We start from the raw sequence: 19,400 nt of genomic DNA on the forward strand, positions 1-19,400 counted from the left end.
CGGCAAAAAATAAAGCAAATATTTCCTTCCTCAGCCCCGCCCCCCCAACCCTTTTTCTTTCTCTTTCTCCAGCGCCGGGAATCAAAACCCAGTGCCTGGCCACCGTGAGGCTACTATGTCTAGCTGCGAGACGCTGGGATCGCTACCCTTTCTCCCTCCGGAAACAACTGGGTCCTAACCTTCAAGCCCTCCGACACCCCTTCCGCGCTCCATTCATCAAATGGACTCTGTATTTTTCTTTTCCTTTTTTTAAAATTTTATTTAAAAAACCTCCGGTGCAATATTAAAAAGCAATACAGCCAGCTGGAGCGAGGACTTGACAGAGAGAGGAGGGGAGAAGAGACCCAGGGACCTCCCCACCCCAACTGCTCCCCAAGGGGCAGAAGGCTAGAAAGGGTCATGGGTGGTGGTGGGGGGGAAAGAAAGGCCACCCCCTAAAATGAAGAAGGCAGAACAAAACATTTATATAGGAAACACCTGGCTGGACTGAAGATTTTGGGGACAAAGAAAGCTCCCCTATTTTTTTTTAAATGTCCCGGGCTGGGGGGCTATTGGCTTTCTAGGGTGGACGAGCAGGCCGAGTCCTGCCCCACTCCACTGCTGCGGAGGAGGCCTGTGGGGGGCAGGTGTGGGAGACAAAGGGAAGGGGGAGGGGAGAAGGGCGCCCCCTCCCCAGAATCTGTCAGGAGGGGTCAGGGTGTCCCCAAGCAGCTCTTAGAGTCTCTGGGGGCGATCTGGGGGTGGATGGGCCGGGGCAGGAGCAAGGCTGGGTGCTCAGCCCAGAAAGTCATCGGGGTCCTCCTCAAAGTGGCCTTGCTGAAGCACCTTGATGTGATGCTCATAGATTTTCAGGGCGGGGCCCAGGCGGATGGACAGGCCCGTCAGCACGTCTGTGCGCTGCATGAGCAGTAAGGACTTGCCGTCGATTTCCTGGGCGGGACAGACAGAGGGCTGGATGAGAGCGCCGCCCTGCGGGTGCCGAGCACGTGCGGAACCCGGGCCCGGAACTCACCTGTTCCTGGAAAGCGGTGGCCTGCTCGGGGAAGCCCGCCTCGGTGAAGTACTCTACCACGTCCATCACGGTCCACTCCACAGGGTCCGCCGGCTTCTCCTTGCGTCCCGGACTGCTTGCAAACAGAAGGCACCAGTCAACACCGGGCCTATCCGGTGGTCACGCGCACCAGAGCAGTATCCCCGTGGCTCAGGCGCCCCGACTTACGGGCAGCCAAAGGGGGTCCCGTCGACCCCAGGTAGGGCTGGTTTTCCCGGGGGTAAAGGCACAGGGGACGGGGAATCCGGTCCGGTGGCAACAGAGGCTGGCAAAGAAAGACAGCAGCCCGTGGCATCACTGTGGAGCTGCGGTCCTGCCCGACTCGGCACCGCACGGGAGGCAGAGGCGTCCTTACCAGAACCCCCCTCCTTATTCATGGCGGCCATAGAAAACACCTGGCGAGTGCCGCTGCCAGGTGCGGGCCCCCGGCTTTCGTCCTGGCCCTGGTGGGGGCCGCAGGGCGTCCACTCCTTGGCGCCCGGAGGGCCGCGCTCCCCGTTGACCTGGTGGTGCGGGGCACCGGCGGGGCGGTCGCTCTCGGGCACTTCTGAGCCCTCCGACACGTCGTCTTCCTCGTCTTCGTCGTCATCCTCCTCCTCCTCCTCCTCCTCCTTCTCCAGCACGGGCTCTTCTCCACCTCTCTGGGGCCGGGGAGAGAAGCCGGGGAGTCGAGCGGCCGTCCTGGTCCTGGCCGGGGCCCCGCAGTCCCGGGCTGAGCCGCGTGCCGGGGCCGCCCTCGGCAACCATCCGGACTAACTTTTTACGTCTCCGCGGCGTGCCAGGCTCGGTGTCGGCCCTCGGCGGCCGCGCTCGCCAAAGTCGCCGCGCAGCCCCAAGGGGTCGCTGCGTCGGCGAGGGCGCTCGCGGCCCAGGAAACTGAGGCTCGGGAGGCCGGCCGCCGGCCAAGGTCACCGCGCGCGGCCCCCGGCCCGCACCTGCCCCGCGCGGCGCGCCCGGCCGCTCACCTTGCTCCGGGCCGCGCGGGCGCTGGCGGACGGCGGCGCCCGTCCGGGCCTGTCCCCGCGGGGCGGCGCGAGCGCTCCGAGGCGGGTGCGCTCCGGCCGGGCCCGCGCCGCCTCCTCCTCGAGCAGCCCCTGCACGCGGCCGCGGGTCAGGCGCCCGCCCGCGCCGCCGCCGCCGCCGCCCCCGAGGTAGCGCACGACTTCCCGCAGGCTCACGGGCCGCGCCGGGCCGCCCGCCCGCGCCGCGCCCCCCTCCGGCGGCGGCTGTGGCTGCGGCGGCGGCTGTGGCTGCGGCGGCTCCCGGGCGGCGGCGGCGGCGGCGGCGGGCGGCGGGGCGCGGCGCGGGCCGGCCGGGGGCGCCACCGCCGGGGGCGCGGCGGGCGCGGGCGGCGGCGCGGCCAGGGGCGCGGCCCGCGGCGCGCGGGGCCCGGGCGGCGCGGGGCCGGGCGCGGGGGGCGCTGTGGCGGCGGCGGCGGCCGCGCGGCGCGCGGGGCGCCGGGCCGGGGCGGCGGCGGCGGGCGCGGGCGGCGGCGGCGGGGCGGGCGCGGGCGGCGGCGGCGGCGGCGCGGCGGGGCCCCCGCGGGGGGCGCGCGGCGGGGCGGGCGGGGTGGCCCCGCGGCGGGGCGGCTGGACGCGCGCCGCGTTGCGGTACGAGATGCTCCCCTTGTAGCTGACCCGGAGCACGGCGCGCTGCTGGATCAGTTTCTCGAGCTCGGCGCGCGTGCGCTCCGGCTCCGGGCCGTGCCGCCGCCGCACCATCCGGCAGATGCGCTCCAGGTCCGGCCGCGCCTTGCGCGAGCGCAGCGAGTCGATGGTGTCCAGGATCCACTCCTGGTAGTGCGGCGAGGCGGCGGACGACGAGGCGGCGGCAGCCGTGGTGGCGGCCGCCGCCGTCTCCGGCGGGGGTAGGGCCGGGGGCCCCGCCATGCCTCCCGCCCGGCCCGGCTGCACCGCGCGCGCCGCCTCCCTCCCAGCGCGGCGCCCCCTCCCCGGCTCGCCGCCCTCGCCGGGCCCGCCTCCTCCGCCTCCCCCGGGGGCGCAGCGCCTCGGCGGCGGCGGCGGCGCTGCTGTTTCTTTGCGAGAAGAGAGAGAGAGAGGAAAAACAGTGAGAGAGAAAGAAAAGAGGAGAAGATCGGCACACACTCACTCACTCGCACGCACGCACACACAGCCCGCTCCGCTGGGCGCGCGCGGGGCCGGGGATGCGGGCGGGAGGAGGGAGCGCGGCCGGCCCCTCCCCGCCGCCGCCGCCGCCGCCGCCGCCGCCGCCGCCGCACGCGCCCTGCGCCCGGGACGGGCCCGCCGCCGCCGCCGCCGCCGCCCCCCCGCGCCCGGCCCCCGGGGCCGCCCCCCGCCGCGCCCCTTTACCCCGCGCTCGCGCTCACTCCGGCTCGCTCGGCCCCCCCTACAACTCCCGCGCGCTTTTTAAGGAGGCGCCGCGGAGTTGGCGCCGGGGCGGGGGCGGGCGCGCGGCGCGGGGGCGGGGCGGGGGGAGGGGCGCGGCGGGCGGGGCGGCGGGCGGCGCTCGGCCGCCCTCCAGCCATTGGGCGCGGGACCCAGCCGTCCCGGCGCCCAGCCCCCTCCGCACGCCTCCCGGCGCGCCGGCTCCGGGACCGCACCGGCCGGGAACTCGGGCCGCGCTGCCGGGGCGCGCGGGGACCCCCGGCCGCCGCCGCCGCCGCCGCCGCCGCCGCCGCCCCGCGCCCCTGCGGCGCGCCCGGGCCCGCGCCGAGGATGCGGGCGGGGGGCGCGCGGGCTCCCCGCCAGGCCGCCCCCGCCGCCCCGCGTCCCCCGAGGGCGCCCTGGCGGCCCGGCCGGCCGGAGGGGGGGCGCCACGGATTTGGGGAGCCCTCCGGGGCGGGGTCGGGGGGCAGCTCGGCGGCCCGGGGCGTGCCGGGGACCCCGGCCTCACCGGCCTGGACGGGCAGGTCCCGATTTCCCTTCCCAGCCCCCTGGGGGTGTGCGGGTGGGTGACCGAAGTCGGGAACACCGGAGACACTTTTTTTTTAAACAAAACTTTATTGGTAATAGTTTTCAAATATGTTTACAACAGCACACTGTTCCAAGAGGAAGTCTCGTCCTTCGCAGCACACAGGTAGAATGGCCCCCGCGCCCACCCGGGGCCCCACCCCAGACCTGAGAACTCCTCCGGGGTTGGGGAGAAGTCATGACAAGGACAGATACGGGAACTGGGGGGGCGGGCTCCCCATCTTTCCAAGAAGAGATAAAAGGGCACAAATCAGACAGGAGAGCGGAGAAGGGGGGAGAGAAGGCTGCCGGGTCACCTAGAGGAAGGGCGCCAGGTCGGAGGCCCTGCAGCTGCTGGGTGGGGACCGCAGGGCCTCCCCGCAGGGCAGGCGGGCGACGCTGGCCTTGGACCCTGGGGTGGGGGACCTGGCCGCTTCCTCGTCCTGTGGTAGTGCCCTCCTCCCAGCTTTGCTGAAAGGAGGCTGGGCTTTAAAATCTCGCTGAGAATAAAATTAAGTACTGGGGGGCATGGCTGCTGGGAGTACAGTCCCCCTCTATTTTGGGGGCATCTCCTCTTCAGCAGGGAGAGGGCAACTGCTTTGTCTGGCTCCTGAAGCCCATGGGTGGAGAACGGTGCATTGCGGGAGAGGGTGGGGGCTGATACCCGGCAGGATTGGCAGAGGACCCCCCTGAGGAGGAGGACCAGGAGGTTTAGCAGCTCAGGGCCGAGGTTCAAACCCCAGTTCCTTCCTGTACAGGGTCAGTCTGCTGCTCAGCCTTGTTAAAATGGACGTGGGGAGTAGGGGTGCACAAGAGGGATGGGGGGGCGCAGGAAGGAGCGGGAGGCACTGGTGGACCTTAAGATTTTAAATTGTTTTAAAAAAATTATAGCAAGCAGCTTACTGAAAATGTTGCTAAAATCTCTCCTTCCTGGGCAGTACAGCACTGGGGGGAGGTTGGCCTTTCATTCAGTTGCCCTTAGTACCCGGTGCCAGGGGTGGGGCTGGGATTCCGTCTGGGCCGCCCTTTCCTCACCCCATCCCTGGTTCTGCCAGCAAGACCTGGTCTGACCAGAGCCGAGAAACTCATTTAAAACAGGCAGAAGAGGTCTGGGGTTGGAGAGGGGGAGGTGCTCAGGGAGTAAGAGGGAGCATTCGGTGTTTCTGTCCCTCCAGATATCTGGGCTTCCTGTTCCCCCTTCCCTGGAGGGCGGGGGTGGGGGTGAAACTAGATGCAAGGAACTCTGGGGCCCTCTGGCTGTTCAATCCAACCCTCCCACCCCCCAAAAAAAAGTAAAGAAAAAAGGAAAAGAAAGAAAAGAAAACCCATGGGGGTACAGGCACACCCCTAAAACTCAGCAAACTCCTTGCCACACTTCTCATTGACGGACACCCGGATCTCTTCTTCCTCGTAGTCGTCAAAGTTACTTGTATCCCCAGGGCCTTTAAACTTTGGTATGAAGGGAGCTTCCACCTGGAGAGGAATTGAGAACCATGTGGACCTCAGTGGCCATAAGCATCACTATTACAACAACAAATGTGAATGGCTTAACATCAGTGAAATAATTGACTAGGTCTGTGTGGTGAGGGTTAGGGTTTAGAATTTTTTTTAGGGGGGTACTGGAGACTTTAACCCAGGGTGTTCTACCCCTATACCCCTTTTTCCATCATCATCATCTTATTATTATTATTATTATTATTGTTATTGTTGTTTGTGGTACTGGGGTTGGAACCCAGGAGCATTCAACCTCTGAGCTATACCCCCTGCCAGGTTCATCCATCTATCTATCCATCCTTCCTTCCTTTCTTTCTTTCCTTGCAGTATTGGGGATGGAACGGGGGGGGGGGCATTCTACCTCCAAGTTACACCCCAGCCTGACTTTTTACTCTTTATTTTGAAACATAGTCTCACTGAGTTGCAAAGTGCCTCACTAAGTAGCTGAGGCTGTCTACCATCCCAAATCCTCTTGTCTCAGCCTCCCAAATGCTGGGATTACAAGCGTGCACCACCACGCCCGGCTGTCTTTATTATTTCTTCTTTTTTTTGTGTGTGTGTGTGTCTGGGGGTGGAACCCAGGGGCATTCAACCTCCGAGCTACACCTCCTGCCCTATTTCTTATTCTTTATTTTGAAACTGGGTCTCACTGAGTTGCAAGAGGGCCTCACTAAGTAGCTGAGGCTGTCTGAGACCTCCTGTCTCAGCCTCCCTAACGCTGGGATTACAAGCGTGTGCCACCATGCCCGGCTACTTTATTATTTCTTATTTATTTGCAGTACTGAGGATGGAACCCAGGGACTTTCTACCTCTGAGCTACACCCCCAGCCCGATTTTTTATTCTTTATTTTGAAACAGCTTCTCACTGAGTTGCAAAGGGCCTCACTAAGTAGTAGCTGAGGCTGTCTGTGAACCGCGATCCTCCTGTCTCAGCCTCCCGAATGCTGGGATTACAAGCGTGCGCCACCACGCCCAGCCTGTCTTTATTTTTTGAAAAAGGGTGTCTCTCACTAAGTTGTGGTGGACCTCACTAAGTAGCTGAGGTTTGCGAACTGTGATCCTCCTGTCTCAGCCTCCTGAGTATTGGGACTACACGGATGTGCCACCGTGCCCGGCTAAATATTTTATTTCACAACAGGGTCTCACTGAGTTGCTGAGGGTCTCACTAAGCTGGTGAGGCTGGCCCTGAACATTCACTCCACTTTTGTCAGCCTCCCAAGAACTGGGATTTCGGGCCTGGGCCACCGCACCTGCTCCCGTTTCCATGGGCTGCTGTCCCCCACCCTCGCCTCTGCTCAAGCTCTCTGCACACCCGGGGAGGGGGAGGCCCACCTTCCTCTGGTAGATGGCAATCCAGTCGGTCGTGGCAAACCACTTGTGGTTCTTGATGTCGTTGACCCCATTCTTGAGGTTCCCGAAGCGCTTGGTGAGGTCCACCTGCAGGAGGTTCCGCAGCAGGTCCTTCAGGTCAGAGCTAAAGTGCGACGGGAACCGCACCTGGGGAGGAGGGGCATGCGGACGGAGTTGGGCGCTGGTCGGGAGCCTGGAAGGCCCAGCATGCCGCCCTCTCCACCCGGCAGTTCTGCTGGGCAGAGGTCCCTGAGCTCGAGCGCCCGCTGGAATCTTAACGCGGCACACTGGGCCGGCTTCGGCGGTGCAGGCCTGGGGCCGGGGAGGCCTGAGTACTGTGGTCACTAAGAGGTTCCCCCACTGAGCTGCTGCAGGGGGGACTCCCTGGAGAGCCACTGTCCTGAGGCAAAAGAAAGGGAAACCTGGCATGGTGGGGCGCACGCTTGTAATCCCAGTACTTGAGAGGCTGAGACAGGAGGATTGCAGGTCCATGGCCAGCCTCAGCTACTTAGTGAGGCCCTCTGCAACTTAGTGAGACCCTGTTTCAAAATAAAGAGTAAAAAATCTGGCTGGGGGTGTAGCTCTAAGGTAGAATGCCCCTGGGTCCAATCCCCAGTGCCACAAAAAAAAAAGGGGGGGGAAATGAGGCCTGGGAGGATTAAATAGCCACCCCAAGGTCACAGGGGACTGCAGGCCAGGGTGACTTCCTGCCCAGGTCTGTTGAACTTGTGTTCTTAGCTATTGCTTTTTTGTGTGGTTCTGGACACTGAACCCAGGAGCACTCTACCTCTCAACTATATACCCAGCCCTATTTTATCTTAAAATAGGGTTTCTCGCTGGGAGTGGTGGTGCACACTTGTAATCCCAGTACTTGGGAGGCTGAGACAGGAGGATCGCAGGCTCGCCTTGGCAACTTAGTGAAGGCTCAGAAACCTAGTGAGACCCTGTTTCCAAATAAGAAATAAAATCGGGCTACGGGTGTTTGGTTGGGGGTAGACTGCCTCTGGGTTCAATCCAGTACCAAAACCAACCACCAATGAACCAACCAACCAGAGAAACAAACAAAAACCAAAAAACTGGGTCTCCGGTGCTAAGGCTGGCTGGGAACCTGTGATCGTCCTGTCTCAGTCTCCCAATTACTGGGACTGGAGGCACTGGCCACCATGCCCAGCCCAGCTGCTGCTGCCGAAGGCAGGTCTGCTAGGACTGCAGGACTTCCGACATGCTTGTGTGTGTGAGCAAGCTCCATCTCTGCAGAGCTACGGTTTTTCTTTTGGTGCTTTGGATTTGAACCCACAGCATTTTACGGCTCTCACTGCATTGCTGAGACTGGCCTTGTGCCTGCGATCCTCCTGTCTCGGCCTCCTAAGTTCTGGGATTACAGGCATGCACCAACACATGCAGCACAGTGATGGCCTTTCTATTTTCTTTCTTTTCTCTCTGTCCCTCTTTCTCTCTCTCTCTGCAGTACTAAGGATTGAACCTAGGGACATTCTACCTCTGAGGTATGCCCCCAGCCTATTTTATTTTTATTTCAAAAGAGGTTCTCACTAAATTGCTGAGGATGGCCTTGAACCTGCTCTCTCAGCCTCTGAGTCCTGGGTTACAGGTGTGTGCCACCACGCCCAACTGGCTTTTCCCTGGCTTTTCCATCTTCTAAGGCCCAGTTCAGTTCTCTGGAAACACCGGCAAATACGAGCCTGCTCCCTGGTATGCAAATAGCCACTAGGTTTTTAGCCACAGGAACTGACCTTGGCACAGCCTTCACCTCTCTGGGCTTGTGCCTGCCTGCCTGCCTCCCTGCCTCCCCTTGGGGCAGGCATCCAGGGTTCTGTGAGGGGGTAACACCGCGGAGGGTGCGTGGGAACCGTGAAATGCTACAAAGAAGGGAATTATGTTCATCTTCCCCCTCGCAATCTCTTCTGGACACCCTCTCAGCGGTTTCTGCCCTGTCGGTGACAGACGCCTCATCTTTCTGTGCGACTCTGTGGCCGGCCAGAGCAGCCTGCACTAGGGCTGGTCACCCCTTCAGCCTCGCCGAGGGGCGTGTGGCAGAGCCCCAGTTCCCAGGAGGGTGGGAAGGCAGCAGGGGGAGCAGGAGAGGAGGCAGTTGGGCTGCTCCTGGCTGGTGGAGCCATTCCATGGGGCTCTTGAGCCAACAGCAGCCTGTGTGCGCTTATTTTTGTGTGCGTGTGGAACAGGATTGGAAACGGGCACTCTACCTCCAGGCTGTACCTTCAGCTCTGACTGATTATTTTGAAACAAGGCCTTACTAAGTTGCTGAGGCTGGATTCGAACCTGTGTTCCTCCTGTCTCAGCCTCCCAAGTCCTGGGAGGACAGGCGTGTGCCACCTGCCTGGCTGACATGCCCCCTTCTGGACCGGGTTTCCTCTCGCTCTCAAGGTATGACTGAGGGGGAGAACCTGGGGTCTGGAGGCCGGTGGGCAACAAACCCACAGACTGCTGCTCAAGTGGCCAGCACCCTTAGGAGAACCTGCAAAGTGAACGACCGTGCCTGCATTCGGGAAGGGACCCGTGTGTCCCGGCACACCAGGACGGGGCTCCCTAGCAGGTCGGGAGGGCGGCACCTGTCAACCAAATCACTCTGCTTTCCCGCACGGACACGGGTGCAAAGCCCCTCAAGGTCAGCAGGGAGCGCGGAAGCGCCCAGTGTCAGGGCGGGCGCTTCCTGTGGCCAGAGTTCAGCCCAGCTGGAGGGTCCTGGGGGCCCGTGGAATCCGACACCCTGAATTGGGCAGCTGTTCCAGGCACTGGCACTCTTTTATTTTTACTGGTGAATGAACCCAGGGGTGCTCTACCTCTGAGTTACACCCCTAGCTCTCTTTTATTCTTTTATTTTGAAACAGGGTCTTGCTAAATTGCTGAGGGGCTCGCTAAGTTGCCGAGGCCAGCCTCGAACCTGCCATCCCTGTCTTAGCCCCCCGCGTGTGCCACTAAGCCCAGCCTGATTACTGAGCTTCTAGGCTATTCTGACAACAAGCAGGGCTCCAGGAGCGCCGGCTCCCATCCCTCCGGGTCTGACCCCACCCGAGCCTCACCTTCCCAGAGACGATTTTCTCATAGATCTGGATGGGCTGGTCAGCGAAGAAGGGAGGGTACCCAGCGGCCATCTCATAGATGAGGACTCCGAGAGCCCACCAGTCCACCGCCTTGTTGTAGCCCTGGAGGGGATGGGGGCGGGAGTGAGGCAGGTGCCAAGGGGCGCCGTCCGGGGTGAGGGCGGGGGGCCAGGGCGGCACCTACTTTGCTCAGGATGATCTCGGGGGCCAGGTATTCGGGGGTTCCACACAAGGTCCAGGTGCGGCCTTTGACACGCTTGGCGAAACCGAAGTCTGTCACCTGCAGACATGAGAAGGGGGCGGTTGGCCGGGGGCGGGCCTGGCCTGGCCGCCCGGGCTGCCCTCCTCCACCCCGCAGCACCTGAATGTAGCCCTGCTGGTCGATGAGGAGGTTCTCGGGCTTCAGGTCCCGGTAGATGAGGTCCAGGGAGTGTAGGTACTCAAACGTCAGGACGATCTGGGCCGCGTAGAAGCGGGCGTGGGGCTCGCTGGAGGGGAAAACAAAGCGGTGAGGCCAGACAAAGAGGCGCAGGCCTGTGGTCCCCGCTACTGTGCACAGAGGCGCGCGGGGGGTGGGTGGGGGCTGAGGCCAGGGGCGCAGGAGCAGCCTGGGCAGCAAAGCCAGATCCTACCTCAATCTTTTTTTTTTTTTTTTTTTTTTGGTACTAGGGATGGAATCCAGGACTATTCTACCTCTGAGCTACAGCCCCAGCCCTATTTTTTATTCTTTATTTTGAAACAGGGCTTTAGACGGGCGTGGTGGCACATGCTTGTAATCTCAACATTTAAGAGGCTAAGACAGGAAGGACTGGGGTTCACAGACAGCCTCATCCACTAATTTATTTGTGGGTTTCAGGATGGACCCAGGGGAATACAAGCTACACCCCTGCCCCCTTTTTTTTTTATTCTTTTTTTTTGTTTGTGGGGGTCTGGGGATGGAACCCAGGGGCATTTGACCTCCGAGCTACACCCCTTGCCCTATTTTTTATTTATTTTGAAACCGGTTTCACTGAGTTGCAGAGGGCCTCACTAAGTAACTGAGGCTGTCCCTGAACCCTGATCCTCTGGTCTCAACCTCCGGAAAGCTGGGATTACAAGTGTGCAGCACCACGACCGGCTTGTTTTTTATTCTTTATTTTGAAACAGTGTCTCACTAAGTAGCTGAGGCTGGCCCTCAACTGCGATTCTCTGTTCTTATCCTCTAAAATGCTGGGATGACAAGCTTGCGCCACCAGGCCCAGCTCTCAGCTACTAATTAATAAGGCCCTTTGCAACCTAGTGAGACTGTTTCAAAATAAGAATAAACAATAGAGCTGGGGGGGGGGGTGGCTTGGAGGTAGAATGCCCCTGAGTTCCATCCCCAGTACCGCCAAAAAAATAAATAAATAAATAAGAAAAAAAAATTAAAAAGAAAGAAAGAGAAAAGAGCTGGGAGACGGGCGTGTTGGTGCACACTGATAATCCCAGTCCTTGGGACGCTGAGAAGGAGGCTTGCAGGTTTAAGGCCAGCCTCAGCAATTTAGCCTAAAGACCCTGTTTCTGAATAAAAAGTAAAAGGGCTGTGGTGGGTGGAGCTAGGGGGTAGAATGCCCCCACTTCAATCCCCAGCATATGTGGGAAGGGCTGGGGGTGTAGCTTGGAGGCAGAATGCTCCTGGGTTCAGTCTGTGGTACCAAAACTGAAGGGAGGGAGTGGAGGGGAAGGAGGTCCAGTGGTTAGGCTCGCCTAGCATGGTTCCACTAACAGTACAGCAAACAGAAGCAAAAACACAAAGCCGGCAAGGTGGCGCACCCTTGTAGTCCCTGCATTCCCTGCATTCTGGAGGTGAGACCATAGGGCTGGGAGTGTAGCTCAGAGGTAGAATGCCCCTGGGTTCCATCCCCAGACCCGCAACAACCACAAACAAAACACAAAACAAAACAAGTAGCTGAGCGTGGAGACGATGCCTCTAATCCCAGGATTTGGGAGGCAAAGACAGGAGGATTCCAGGTTTGAGGCCAGCTTTAGCAACCTAGTGAGGCTATGCGACCCCGTTTATTTATTTGTTTGTTTATGTATTTATTTATTTATTGTGGTACTGGGGATGGAACCCAGGGGCTTTTCTACCTCCAGGCTATACTCCAAGACCTATTTTATAATTTATTTGGAAACAGGGTCTCACTAGGTTGCTGAGACTGGTTGCGAACCCATGATCCTCCTGTCTCAGCCTCCCAAGTACTGGGATTACAAGCGTGTTACCACCGTGCCCAACTTCAAAAGGAAAAATGAAATAGGGCAAGGGGTGTATGTAGCTCGGAGGCAGAATGCTCCTATGTTCAATCCCCAGTATCCCAAGGAGAACAGGCACTGGGATCTCACGGGAGTGGACTGGGGTAAGGCCACACGGTGGGACTGGCCCGCGTAGTACCCCACCGGCACCAGGTTAACTTCTTTTTTTTTTTTTGGTGGTACTGGGGTTCCTGGAAGCCCTTCTACCTCCAGGATACACTCCCACGGGCTCCACTCCCAGACCTATTTTACATATTTTTTTTTTATTTGGAAACAGGGTCTCTTAAGCCAGCGCGGCTGGCTCCGAACCAGCGCGATCCTCCTGTCTCCGCCTCCCAAGCGCGGGGATTACAAGCGTGCGCCACCACGCCCGGCACCAGGTTAACTTCTGAACTCACAGACATTCCACCTCTGGCCTACATGTCTAAGCCTGGCTTTTTGTCTCTTTAAATTGCCGAGTCTATCCTTGAACCTGCAATCCTCCTGTCTCAGCCTAATAAGCATGGGCTCACAAGAGTGCACCACGCCTGGCTCACCGGGATCAGCTCTGAACGCACTCCATCCCTTGCAACACAAGGCCCGTTATGTCAAGCAAAGGGAGACGGGCACAGAAGAGTCTGAACTGCAGGGCTCCATTTCCACAGAGTTCAAACCCAGACAAAACGAACAGTGGAGCCTGTAGCCAGAAAGGACGACTCCTGGGTGGGAGGAGAGGCTCCGGCAGGAAAGGGTCAGGAAGGCCGGGCCGGCCTGGCATGCGCGGGCCCTGGGTGCAGTCTGCAGGACGGCCACGCAGGCAGGAAGCAGCAGACATGGCGTGTGCACCTGTGCTCCCAGCACTTCAGAGGCTGAGACAGGAAGTCACAGGTTCAGCAATTTAGTGAGAGCCCGCTTCAAAACAAAAGGGAAGTGGTGGTTGATGTCTTTAATCCCAGTACTTGGGAGGCTGAGACTGGAGGATCTTAGACTGGATAACCTCAGCTACTTGGTGAGGCCCTCTTCAACTCAATGACACTTTGTTTCAAAAGAAAGAATAAAAATTAGGGCCGGGGTTGTAGCTCAGAGGTGGGATGCCCTGGGTTTAATCCCCAGTACCGTAAAATAAAGAAAATAAATAAATACATAAATACATAAATAAGAAAAAGGGCTAGGGGCATAGCTTGAAGGTAGAATTCCTCTGGATTGAATCCCCAGAACCAAAAGCAAAATAAAACAACAATAAATAAGCAAAAAGGACTGGGGTGTAGCTCAGTGTCAGAACAACTCTTGGTTCAGCTCCCAGGGCCACTAAAAAGAAAAAAGAAAGAAATATGGGAAAATTTTCTGGGATCAAAGACGAGTGACGGTGTTTTGGGTGGAAGTTACCAGAATACATACAATTGTGAAAACACATAAAATGAAATATTGAAGATCTGTACTTTTTTGTTTGTTTGGTGGTACTGGGGTTCCTGGAAGCCCTTCTACCTCTGGGCTACACTCCCAGACCTATTTTATTTTTGGAAACAGGGTCTCTTAAGGCAGCGTGGCTGGCTTCGAACCTGCGCGATCCTCCTGTCCCCGCCTCCCGAGCGCGGGGATGACAAGCGCGCGCCACCACGCCCGGCGCGAAGGTCTGTACTTTCTGTATGTGAGGTCTATCTGTATCACTAAATTTCTGAGGCTGTTCTGGAACCCGCAATCCTCCTGTCCCAGCTTTCCAAGTACTGGGATGCAGGCCTGTGCCACACGGCTGGCTTCTTCTGTTACTACGAGACAGGCTGGCCTCAAATTTGTGAATCCTCTTGCCTCAGCCCCCTGAGTTGCTGGGGGCTGAGAGTCCTGTGCCACCAGTCCCACCTGAAGCTAGCCTAAATTTTGACATCTGAGTCACTATGACTGGTCCGCTTGTTTTTCTCTGTGGAGGTTGAAACATCACAGATTCCTCAGCACAGCAGAAAGAAACCCCCCCAGGGGCCGAGAGGGACCCTTTCCACATCCTCACGAGCTGGATGCCGCCATGTCCCGTCCCGGGGTGGGGGGGCTGCTTACCTGAACCTCCCGATCCTCCGTAAGTGAGAGAACATCTCCCCGCCAGGCACGTACTCCATGACCATGTAGAGGTTTGAATTGTCCTGCGGAGGCAGAGGAGGGCAGGGCTTGAGACCTGACGGGACGACACTAGCTGGAAGCTCCACACACCAGGCGCCACATGGCCTCAGCTACGTGGAGAAATTCGTTCTGCCCACGAGGTCAAGGGGCGGTGGGGTGGGGGCAGAAATGGGGGCCGTCTCAAAGGCGTGTGAGGCACCTGCCCCAGGGGAAGAGGGAAGCTGGGAGCTTGAGGAACGCTTCCAGGCTACAGCTCTCTGGTCTGCAAATGGGACCAGAGCTGGGTACAGCGGTGCATGCCTGTCATCCTGGCTCCCGGGGAGGCTGAGGCGGGAGGATGAAGAGTTGGAGGCCAGCGTCGACAACGTGGGGAGACTGTCTCTAAGTAAGAAGGTTGGTAGCTGGGCATGGTATAAAAGGATCACAGGTTCAAGGCCACGCTCAGCAACTTAGTGAGGCCCTCAGGGACTTAGTGAGACCCTGTTTTGAAATACAAAACACGTAAAAGGGCCGGGAGTGGAGCTCCTGGCTTCAATCCCCAGTACCACCAGAAAATGAAAACTAAATAAAAAGTGCTGGGGCTGGGTGTGGTGAGCACACGGCATGTCTCAGTACTTGGGAGGCTGGGACAGGAGGATTGCAGGCTCAAGACCAGCCTCAGCAACTCTCAGCAAGACCGTTTCAAAACAAAAAATAAAAAAAAATGGGCCGGTAGTATAGCTTGGAGACAGAATGAAGGGCAAGGCCCTTCACAACTCAGACCCTGTTTCAAAATAAAGAATAAGCCGGGCGTGGTGGCTCACGCTTGTCATCCCCTCGCTTGGTAGGCGGAGACAGGAGGATCGCGCAGGTTCGAAGCCAGCTGTGCTGTGCGCGCTGGCTTAGGAGATCCTGTTTCCAAATAAAAATGTAAAAATAGGTCTGGGAGTGTAGCCCGGAGGTAGAAGGGCTTCCAGAAACCCCAGTACCACACACACACACACACACACACACACACACACACACACACACACACACACAAAAAGAATAAGCTGGGCGTGGTGGCGCACGCTTGTAATCCCAGCATTTGGGAGGCTGAGACCCAAGGACTGCGGTTCGTGGACAGCCTCAGCTACTAAGTGAGGCCCTCTGCAACTCAGTGAGACTCGGTTTCAAAATAAAGAATAAAAAAATAGGGCAGGGGGTGTAGCTCGGAGGTCGAATGCCCCTGGATTCCATCCCCAGACCCGCAAAAAAAATTATAAAATAAAAATAAAGAATAAAAAATAGGGCTGGAAGTGTAGCCTGGAGGTAGAATGCCCCTGAGTTCCATCCCCAGTACCACAAAAAGGAAAAAAAAAAAAAGTTCTCACTGGGCGCAGTGGCGCACACTTGTAATCCCAGCATTCGGGAGGCTGAGACTGGAGGATCACGATTCGCGGACAGCCTCAGCTACTTAGGCCCTCCACAACTTAGTGAGACCCGGTTTCAAAATAAAGAATAAAAAATAGGGCAGGGGGTGTGTAGCTCGGAGGTCCAATGCCCCTGGGTTCCATCCCCAGACACCCCCCCCACACACACACACACAGTTTTGAAGGGTAGAGCTTGGAGGTAGAACATACACCTGAGTTCAATCCCTGGAGTATTTGCCCAAAATGAAAAGGAGTGGGATGCAGTGCCCCACTCCTGTTGCCTCAGCTAGTTAGTAGGAGGCGAAGACAGGAGGATCACTAGGAATTTTGAGTCCAAACCTGGGCACCATAGTGAGACCCTGTCTCCAGGTGTGGCGGTACATGCCTGTAATCCCAGCGCTTGGGAGGCTGAGACAGGAGGATTGCAGGTTCGAGGCCAGCCTCAGAGGCGCAGTGAGACTTAGCAATCTAGCAAGACCCTGCTTCAAAAGACAAAACATGAAGCTGCGTGTGGTGGCGCACGCTTGTAATCCCAGCATTTGGGACTTGTAGACAAGAGGATCGCAGCCAGCTCCAGCTACTCAGCGATGCCTTCACACACCACTCAGTGAGACCGTGTTTCAAAATAAAGAATAAGAAATAGGGCTGGGGGTGTAGCCTGGAGGTAGAAAGCCCCTGGGGTTCCATCCCCAGTACTCAAACAAACAAACAAAAAAAGACAAAGACAAAGAATAAAAGGCCAGCTCAGAGGTAGAATGCCCCTGTGTTCAATTCCCAGTACTATAAGAAAAAAAAGAAAAGAAACCCAACAAAACAAAAAAAGCAACTTATTATGATTTTTTTTTTTTTTTTTTTGCGGTACTGCGGATGGAACTCAGGGGCACTGTACTCTGAGCTCCACCCCAGCCCTGTTTTTTACTCTTTATTTTGAAACAGGGTCTCACTGAGTTGCAGAGGGCCTCACTAAGTAGTAGCTGAGGCTGTCTGCGGACTGTAATCCTCCGGTCTCAGCCTCCCGAATGTTGGGATTACAGTGTGCGCCACCACGCCCGGCAACTGGTTATGAATTTTAAGACAGAAACACAGCGTTAAGCCAGGGCCCCTCTGAGTACGGGCTCTGTTTTTGTGTGTGTGTGTGTGTGCTGGGATGAAACCCAGGGGTATTCTACCTCTGAGCTATACCCCTAGTCCGATTTTCTTTTTTTTAATTCTTTATTTTGAAACAGGGTTTCACTAAGTTGTAGAGGGCTTTACTAAGTAGCCGAGGCTGGCCGTGAACCTGGGTCCTCCTGTCTCAGCCTCCCAAGTACTACTGGGGTTACAAGCGTGCGCCACCACGCCGGGCTCTGGCTCCATTTATTTATTTATTTATTTATTTATTTATTTATTTATTTATTTATTTATTTTTGTGGCACTTGGGGTGGAACCCAGGGGCTTTTCTACCTCCAGGCCGTAGTCCCAGACCTTTTTTTTTTTTAATGCTTTACTTGGAAACAGGGTCTCACTAAGTTGCTGAGAGGCTCACTAAGTAGCTGAGGCTGGCTTTGAACCTGCGCGATCCTCCTGTCTCCGCCTCCCAAGCGCGGGGATCACAAGCGTGCCCACCACATCAGGCTCTGGGTCCGTTTTTAACACACAAGGTACAAGATCTTGTGACCCTCTGGCCTGTGACTCAGGCCCACAACACTAGGGCCCAGAGGCCTTTCCAGGACCCCGCAGTCATGGCTTCAGTGGCACCACACAGCTCACAGGGCCCACGATGTGCCCCGAGCTGTCCCCAGGGCCCTGCCAGGCGGGGCCGCCCTGGCTCCCACGGCAGATAAGACACCTCGACTCGGGCCACCAGCCTCCTCGCAGGCCTGCGTGTCGGGGCCACGTAGGGGCGGCCGGTCCCAGGCTGCCTGTGGCAGTGTGTGCTCCTGGCTGGCCGAGTGTCAGGGTGGCGATTCCCAGGCATGTCCTCGAGGTTGAGAGACGGGCTCAGGGTTGCTACAAACTGGCCGGCCTGGGAGCTAAGCTTGGGGCTGCCGGCTCCCGGCCCGGCCCTATCCCCGGCACCTCATCTCCAGGGGCTTTTCCTCCCAGAAGCGGGCAGATACTGTCCTTGACCCCCGCTGTCCCCGATGACCGGGACCCACCGCCGAGCACCCCAGTCCTGGCTGGGGCACCCACCTTGAAGGAGAACTCGAGCTTGACCAGGAACGGGAAGTTGACCGCTTGCAGGATGCGCTTTTCATTCAGGGTGTGTTCAATCTGTTTCAGCTTCACCACCTGTGGGGGGAGCGGGGTGTGAGTGGACGGGGGGCCTGGGCTGAGCAGGCCCCATGTGCTGTGGCCTGGCTGGGCCTGATGGCACACACCTGTCATCCCAGTACTTGGGAGGCGGAGACAGGAGGACTGCAGGTTCCAGGACAGCCTCAGCTACTTAGTGAGACTCTGTTTCAAAATAAAAAACAGGGCAGGGGGTGTAGCTCAAAAGTAGAATGCCCCTGGGTTCAATCCCCAGTAACACACACACACACACACACACACACACACACACACACACACACACACACGCTGTGTGTGGCAGCACCCCCCCTCCCCCCGCATGGTGCTGAGGACGCAGGAAAGGGGCAGCCAGAGACTGCCTGTCCTTACGTGTCCACAGAGGCCAGGACAAAGGGGCATGAGTCACTGAGCCTCGGGCCCAGTGGCCAGCTGTTGTGGGGCCTCCGGGAGAAGGAATGGAGAAGGCTTCCTGGAGGAAGGGACAGCTTGGGGGAACTGGATAAACAGGCCGGCGTAGCCGCCGGAGCAGGAGGGGCCTAGAGACTGCCTTCCCTTTGTCCTGAACACCCTGCACTGACCCGGCCACAAGCCGATCGCTCTCATCCTGGGCTGCTCACTGCCCGGCACCCGGAGCTGCCCTCAGTGCAGTCTCACTCTCATTTTGACAATGCTGGAGCCGCAACCCAGGGCTGCTTCACACATGTTAAGAAAGTGCAAGCCGGGCGTGGTGGCGCACGCTTGTCATCCCCGCGCTTGGAAGGCTGAGACAGGAGATCGCGCAGGTTCGAAGCCAGCCTCAGCTACTTAGTGAGGCTCTCAGCAACTTAGTGAGACCCTGTTTCCAAATAAAATATAAAATAGGTCTGGGAATATAGCCCGGAGGTAGAAAAGCCCCTGGGTTCCACCCCCAGTACCACCAAAAAAGTAAATAAAAAATAAAATATAAAATAGGTCTGGGAAGGATACCCCAGAGGTATAAAGCCTCTGGGTTCTATCCCCAGTACCACCACCAAGAAAAAAAAAAGTGCTATGGCAGGGCGTGGGGGTGCACACTTGTCATCCCAGCATTAGAGAGGCTGAGACCAGAGGATCACGGTTTGCGGACAGCCTCAGCTACTTAGTGAGACCCTGTTTCAAAATAAAGAATAAAAAATAGGGCTGGGGTGGGTGTAGCTTGGAGGTAGAATGCCCCTGGGTTCCATCCCTAGTAACACACACACACACACACACACACACACACACACACACACACACACCTGAGAATGATCCTGGGTTCAATCCACGGTACCCTCCCCCAAACAAAAATTTTTTAAAAAGCCATGAAGCCAGGCATGGTGATGCCTGTAATCCCCATACTTGGTAGGCTGAGACAGGAGGACTAGGGGTTCACAACTACCCTCAGCAACTTAGTGAGACTGTCAGCAACCTAGCAAACCCTGTTTCAAAAATTAAATAGGACTGGGGGGGAAGCACCATC

At 57.9% G+C, this 19,400-nt stretch overlaps 2 protein-coding genes across 2 annotated transcripts in view; both read right to left on the reverse strand.

Moving 5' to 3' along the window:
* Positions 1–774: 774 nt before the first annotated feature.
* SAMD1 (sterile alpha motif domain containing 1) lies at positions 775–2,940 on the reverse strand (the record flags this gene model as incomplete). Its single annotated transcript, XM_080715958.1, has 5 exons — positions 775–930; positions 1,013–1,124; positions 1,220–1,316; positions 1,407–1,692; positions 2,017–2,940. The coding sequence occupies 5 exons, from the start codon at positions 2,938–2,940 to the stop codon at positions 775–777; spliced, it is 1,575 nt and encodes a 524-aa protein (XP_080572084.1).
* Positions 2,941–5,328: 2,388 nt separating this feature from the next.
* The window catches only part of PRKACA (protein kinase cAMP-activated catalytic subunit alpha), a gene marked incomplete at both ends in the record, with an annotated part of 30,466 nt that continues 16,394 nt past the window's right edge, over positions 5,329–19,400 (reverse strand). Inside the window, 7 exons of the mRNA XM_080715244.1 lie at positions 5,329–5,454; positions 6,808–6,972; positions 9,885–10,007; positions 10,090–10,185; positions 10,267–10,393; positions 14,202–14,284; positions 17,825–17,923. Of these exons, the coding sequence (XP_080571370.1) occupies positions 5,329–5,454; positions 6,808–6,972; positions 9,885–10,007; positions 10,090–10,185; positions 10,267–10,393; positions 14,202–14,284; positions 17,825–17,923 (819 nt within the window). The remainder of the gene's footprint in view (positions 5,455–6,807; positions 6,973–9,884; positions 10,008–10,089; positions 10,186–10,266; positions 10,394–14,201; positions 14,285–17,824; positions 17,924–19,400) is intronic.

This window comes from Muscardinus avellanarius, assembly GCF_963383645.1.
Source record: "Muscardinus avellanarius genome assembly, chromosome: 18".
NCBI classification, from domain to species: domain Eukaryota; kingdom Metazoa; phylum Chordata; class Mammalia; order Rodentia; family Gliridae; genus Muscardinus; species Muscardinus avellanarius.